The 6,353-nt window shown below is 34.5% G+C and overlaps 2 protein-coding genes across 2 annotated transcripts; both read right to left on the minus strand.

Annotated features, from left to right (window-relative positions):
• Nucleotides 1-1,680: 1,680 nt before the first annotated feature.
• LOC130459789 (uncharacterized) lies at nt 1,681-5,607 on the minus strand. Its single transcript, XM_056827338.1, has 4 exons — nt 5,121-5,607; nt 4,976-5,041; nt 2,234-3,088; nt 1,681-2,155 (listed from the first exon to the last, which is right to left on the minus strand). Exons 3-4 carry the CDS (start codon nt 2,955-2,957, stop codon nt 2,031-2,033), a joined length of 849 nt encoding a protein of 282 aa, XP_056683316.1. The 5' UTR covers nt 2,958-3,088; nt 4,976-5,041; nt 5,121-5,607; the 3' UTR covers nt 1,681-2,030.
• Nucleotides 3,799-5,192, minus strand: LOC130471855 (L10-interacting MYB domain-containing protein-like). The gene is made up of 4 exons (XM_056842185.1): nt 5,121-5,192; nt 4,976-5,041; nt 3,931-4,251; nt 3,799-3,846 (listed from the first exon to the last, which is right to left on the minus strand). Exons 1-4 carry the CDS (start codon nt 5,190-5,192, stop codon nt 3,799-3,801), a joined length of 507 nt encoding a protein of 168 aa, XP_056698163.1.
• Nucleotides 5,608-6,353: the final 746 nt, after the last annotated feature.

Raw genomic sequence — 6,353 nt, forward strand, 5'->3', positions numbered from 1 at the left:
TGACTCCAATTTTCCAGCAAGCAGAGGGTTTTTTTTTTAGCTTTTTAGGTTAGTTAAAGGAGGGAGGGAATTAGAGGAAACTTTATGAAAAAAAAATTATTTTTTAATAAGCACGTGATCGACACGCTCGAGTCAACGCCGGAAAATTGGAGTCAGCCATCGGAAAATGGGTAATGGTCACATCTCACAAAAAAAAGAAAATCAATTTTAGGTCCCATCTAACAAACATTTTTTTAATAAGGCCCTTCGTCATAATTTTTGGACTTTAAAAGCTCCTTTCTAACAAAAATCCTACAAAGAACAGATGTTATGAAAGATAATGAATGAATATTTTAAATGAGAGAGAGTGTGGGCGTTAACTTTTGGCAGTGGGAAGAGAGATGTAATAAACTATTAGTAGTCCATGCCATAAAAGGAATTGTGACAATTAAATTGGGACGGACGTAAAAGAAAAGTGTGGCGACTAAATTGCGGGGAGAGAGTATAAAAATTTGGAACAGTGGCCCTAAAAGAGTAAGGAAATGATCAAAAAAAGTCATGGGCCACATCTCAAAATGGAAAAACTTGAAGTGTAACCATTCTTTTTAAATGTACAGAACAGAAAATTGTAACCTATTTTTTTGGTTAGACATACAAAAAAGTGCGACCAGTATTGAAACGGGAAGATTATAAACTATAAACTATTAAGATATAATTGTTTACCTGGGTAGAAATCCAATCAACAGTTCGCCCAAACTGTCTCAGTTGTCCAACCTGCCAAGTTTTCAATGACTTAAATGGATAGAAAACATATAAAAACATGCAAGCTAAACTTAATAACAATATGTTTATGTTCATTGCATGCTTCTGGAACGCACGGCTTATAGGAACTACAAGTTTTAGCAAAACAAAACCATGAAACAATGTTGATAGGGCACTACACGAATTGATTAAGGGTTTGTTTGGCCAAGTTTCTCAAAACAATTAATGTTTCTTAGAAGTAGTTTTCTAGAAATCGTATCTACAGAAACTATTGGCAAACGAATTTCTAGAGAACCTATTCCTAATTCGCTATCACCCCAAATTTAACGGAAAACACTCAAAATTAACAATCATGATTCAAAAATAAACTAGCAACTTCCATTCTTCCATGTGCATAAGCCATCCATTTTGATCAGCAAATCGGAGGAGACGAGGGAAATAAGAAGCCGAAAACCTGAGCACTATCAATTTGGCGGTTTTACAGCTCTGAAGAGTTGCAAAAGTTAATCCAACTAAGGCATTGTTTGGCCAAGCTTCTGTGAAACAATTTCTGTTTCTTAGAAGTAGTTTTGCAGAAACAGTTTCTATAGAATCACTTTTGAGAAACAGTTATGTTTGGCCACATATATTGAGAAACATTTTTCAGAATCAGAAACAGTTTTATAGTGTTTGGCCTATTCTTTAGTTTAGCAGTTTCAAGCCCATTATTTATCAAAATACCTTTTAGCCCATAACATATTTTGTAAATATTTATATGTTATGTATATTATCAAAAAAAAATTATTGAAATCCAAAATTTTAACATTTATGTAATTATACAATTTTATAATCCAAAATCAATATATAAGCTTTAAAGAGTTTTAAATATTCATATACAAAAGTTTTAATTATAGGTTCATTAATACAAAACTAATAAACTAGAACAACGACATTACACTCCACGGCCTTTTAACAACAAAGCTGCAATATTATGGCGAATGGGCTCCATATTATCATCGTCCATTGAACAATCATGTTCATCTCCGGAAGTAGTTGAAGTCCCTATAAAAATTTCCTCTCCTTCAACCTGTGGAATATAATTAGGATCCATGTCTCACTTATCAACTTCCAAATCTTCAAGTGCATGTCTTCTAATATAATTATGCATAGCCATTGTTGACGCAACTATTTTTTTTTGTGTTTCTAATGGGAAGCTAGGCATTAGTGAGAGAACCCTCCATCTTTTTTTCCATACACCAAATGTCCTCTCAATAACGTTCCTCAAGGAGGAATGTGTATAATTGTAAATTTCATAGTAACCCGTTGGAGGTTGTGTTGAACGACACAAAGTCAGGAACATGATACCATTCACCTTTGAAATGAGCCAAAAATCCTTTCATATTAGGATAACCCGCATCAACAACGTAATATTTTCCTGTATGAGAAAAGACATGATATAATGACAAATAAATAGATAAGGTTCATTTCACACAATACAATGTAAGTATAATACCTTCTGGTGGATGAGGGTAAGCCTTCTTTTTATCTTCCATTGCATCTTTTAAAATGCGATTATCATGAACCGATCCAGTCCACCCAGCAACAAGATAGGTAAAAAGCATATCAAAATCACAAATCGCCAAAACATTTTGAGTTGTGTATCCCTTGCGCCCTATATAGGGGATTTTATCTTCCTCGGAAACAACACATGGAATATGTGTGCCATCAATGGCACCGATACAATTCTTAAAGTATGGCCAATATTTGTAACTCTCCTTAATCTTAACAGGAACCTCTTTAAAATCAGGATCCAAGGGCCTTACAATGTCTCTAGAAAATCTCGTCATTGCCTTGAGAACTTCATGAAATTTCCTGCTTATGGTTTCACCAGAATGCTTAAATCTATTTTGCATATTACGATTAGACTGAAATTGAGCACATAGATATATAAAGATACCAAGTGCTTCTTCGGCAAGCATTGTCCTAGTCGACTTTAAACCATATTTGTCAACCAATAATTTGGCAAGACCGCGAAACACATGAGGTTCCATCCTCAATATTCTGTAGCTCTCACCTGGAGTAGATAAAACTTCTTGTAGCCATTGCCATCCAGAACACAGTGAAACTCTAGGGGGTTGTTTAACCAAATACTTGAGATAGTATTTGGTTAGTATCGCTACCCCTGTAGCAGCATATAACATCATTTCCTTTCCCCTCAACTCTTCTAGTAATAGCATTTGCTGATTTCTTCTTCCGAGTACTCATCCAGTACATCATCAATATCACTTCTATTTGAACCCGGTTCGTCATCATTTTCACTTCCATTTGAACCCATTTCGTCATCATTATCACTTCCATTTGAACTAATCTGATAAAAAAAAGCATTATACAATAAGAAAAAGACCAAATAAACTTAGATATATAAAGAAACGGAGTCTGTTACAACAAAGTAATTAAATAGAGTACTCATGAAAACATAAAGACAATGCTACAATGCAAAAAAAGACCTAACGTCGAGAAGTGTTCTTCTCCCTTTCTAGGTTCTTCTCTCTAATTAATTCCTGTTCAAGCCAAGAACTCCTTATATCTTCATCTGGAATAGCAACAAACATCTCCCTATATTCTTGTTTGACAAACAAACGAGTTCCTAGCATATAAAGTTCACTTCCTAACTCTACCCCTGGAGTTGTAGCTAGCAAAACTAAACACTCTTGAATGGTACAACCAGGTTGGTCAGTTCTTCTTGATGTTATTGTGGCACTAGATTGAGAAAAGCTCTCCATTGCTGCAACAATACGTTTTAGCTCGTTTTGCATTAGCTTAGCTGTGCTAACTTTAGATTTCTTCCCCATCTGTAATTTTTTCCCAGTTCCTTTCGTCATCTCAATACCCTCACTTTCGATTTGTTGACATTTTCAGTTTAAGTTGTACTATCATCAAGAGTGATGTCCACTTGCTCCACATCTTCATCATATCCTAGTGTTGACTCATCTTCCACTTCTGTTTCTTCTTGTGAGTAAGGGTTCCATGAAGTGGTAGATGAAGCATATATCTTATTAAACATAATCTCTAACTCGGTTAAATTTGTATGCCACCATATCGAAACTTTGCAACAATGGGATTAACCTACATAATACACAAAATAATTAATTACAACTAGCTAAAAAAGTGGGATTTTTTTTAAAAGTTAAGAGTTACTTTTACTAATACATGTTTTTCCCACCAATCGTCTGGTGCATCGATTGTGTTTCGCTCATGATTCCATCCTAATCCAGCTTCTTTGTCAACTACATTCTTCCATGCAGTATACTCAATTTTCAACTTCTCCCACTTGTTTTTCAATTGCTTTTGATCAAATTTCTTTCCGGTTCGTTCATAGAACTTTTTAATCACATTACTCCAACCAATTTTGTTAAAATGAGTGTGTGGTCTATTCCCTGCAGTCACCTCTTCAGCACATACCTCACAATATATCTTAGTGGATTGATCAGTCCAAGTTGCTTTTGCTCTCTTTAATTGTTGATCATTAATCTAAATTCATAAGAGTAGATTGAAAAATACACCCAATACCCAAACGTATATGATAATGAAGCACGAGGAAATCATTTCACTTATGAACAATAGTAACCTGTACATCACAATAGGTATACATATACATATATAATTCCCAGCAGCCACATTTGACATAATGCAGACAATAACAAACTAATAGCAACACACCAAAATAAAGAAAAGGTTGTTTCTCTACTTTAAACCAAATAACCATGTTGTCTAGCTTTCATGATTTGTCATTGTTAATTAAGGACTTTTGTACCCATTTCTATCAACTGTTGCTCTTTCTTCCTTTACCTTACTTTTCTCATATACAGGAAGATAAGGTGAATATGGGCTTATTTGGAGTAAAGGTGTACAACACAATCCAAGAAATTATTCTTTCCCCTTTTTTTCGTATGAACCAAATTTGGGTTACAAAATCTAGGTTTGAACCAATATAAACAAAGAAAGAATATACGGAATTGCCAATAGATCATTTGAATTGAGAGCACTAATCTGGATATAAATCAATCAATACATGTGAACCAATTAATCTGGACAACTTTTTGGTGGAAAAAACATAAAAAATGACATGAAGGGCATAGGAATTTTAGAAGCTAATTCACGAAGAATAATATGCCTCTTGGTTTAAGCATATGCTAATATATAATACCGATTGAAAAGCTTTTAACAAATCTACAAAAAATTTAACAAATCTCACCTCATTAGAAGAGTTGTGTGCTGGATGTGTAGGTAAAGGAAGAGAATTACCAGCAATATTTTTCACCTGTTTACAAGAATTAAGAAATTTTTAGGGTTTTTAATATCACAAAAGATGAATAGATCTACAAATTGTTTGAATTTACCTTGTCAACTACTGAACTCTTTTTAGGTGGACGAAAAGATGGTGCCGGTGGTCGTAGATTTCCTGGTTGCATCTTCCCGTGAGGTAGAGTTGATTTTTTAAAAATTTAGATGTTCATGAGAGAGGCGTTGGAGCAGAGAACAAGGGAGTAGTACTGGGCTTCTCTTCGGGAAGGTGAGAGAAAGAAGGGAGGGGAGTATTAAGGTTAGATGAGACTTCTAAGGAATATTGTTAAAAGATAAGGTTATTTTTGTCCGAAAAAATATTTCATTAAAGAGGGGAAACAGTTCCCCGAGAAACACTTTGGAGAAGCTCCAAATTGGTGTTTCTCCTTCTCTTCTTTACTAGAAACTATTTTGGACTTCTCTAAGAAGCATTTCTCCTCTTTGTTTACCCCTTGTTTGGCCCAAAAATTGTTTCTCAAGTAGAGAAACACCTAGAGAAGCTTGGCCAAACAACCTCTAAGTCGCACAAAAAGCTTTGTAATTTTCAACAGTCTGCAAAACAATTAAAAGTCAAAATTGCAAATTAACTCAAACCAACGACCTGTCCCAAAATATAACTGATCAAACAAACTTAATTGTCCACAAAACTTCATCATTAAATCTAAACAATGCCAGATTTCACAGCAAAAAGCATTTTCATCCAAATTATGCAACAAAACCACCATAATCTCGAATAACAAAACAGTAATAGATTCTACGTTTCAATCGAATGAAAAGGAAATTCAAAGAAACTGAAGAAAAATGAAAATGAATTATATACATACAGCAAAGGTGGTTGCAGTGGCGCCAATCAAACTGAAGAGCACAATTCACCACAATTTCTTGCTGCCGTTTTCCTTTTTATGGTTGTCGTTATCTTCCGCCATGTTCGGGCAAGTCAATTGAAAATTTTAAGAAATTGAAGACAATCGAATTGGGAACCCTGATCGCATGCTTCTTCGTGTTCAACTTCATTCACTCGTATTTAATTTTTGATTTATTTTTTAAAAGAAAGGATTTTTTTGGGGTGCTAATTTTCTACTGTGGTCCTGAATTCTCTATTGAGTTATTGACTTTATTATCATCCATGATAACCCCATTTATCCATTTTCTTTGTTTCGTGTTTGGGTGATCCTGCTAAAGATATGAAGTACATTGTTGAGGTTGGGAGCGATTGGAGCTGAATTTTGGGTTGTTTGAAGCAAACCCATTTGAATTTGTCGCTCCAATTGTTCAAAGTTTGAATTCTC

This window comes from Spinacia oleracea, chromosome 4 (genome assembly GCF_020520425.1).
Source record: "Spinacia oleracea cultivar Varoflay chromosome 4, BTI_SOV_V1, whole genome shotgun sequence".
Taxonomy (NCBI): domain Eukaryota; kingdom Viridiplantae; phylum Streptophyta; class Magnoliopsida; order Caryophyllales; family Amaranthaceae; genus Spinacia; species Spinacia oleracea.

What these genes read in the sequence shown, in the direction of transcription:
- LOC130459789 (XM_056827338.1), bottom strand. Translation starts at nt 2,957, where the DNA reads ATGCTATTACTAGAAGAGTTGAGGGGAAAGGAAATGATGTTATATGCT. An exon ending in TTACCCTCATCCACCAGAAG is followed by an intron (nt 2,156 to 2,233) that starts GTATTATACTTA and finishes TTTCTCATACAG; the next exon opens with GAAAATATTACGTTGTTGAT.
- LOC130471855 (XM_056842185.1), bottom strand. Translation starts at nt 5,192, where the DNA reads ATGCAACCAGGAAATCTACGACCACCGGCACCATCTTTTCGTCCACCT. An exon ending in AGAGTTCAGTAGTTGACAAG is followed by an intron (nt 5,042 to 5,120) that starts GTAAATTCAAAC and finishes TCTTGTAAACAG; the next exon opens with GTGAAAAATATTGCTGGTAA. An exon ending in ACGATTGGTGGGAAAAACAT is followed by an intron (nt 3,847 to 3,930) that starts GTATTAGTAAAA and finishes TGTATTATGTAG; the next exon opens with GTTAATCCCATTGTTGCAAA.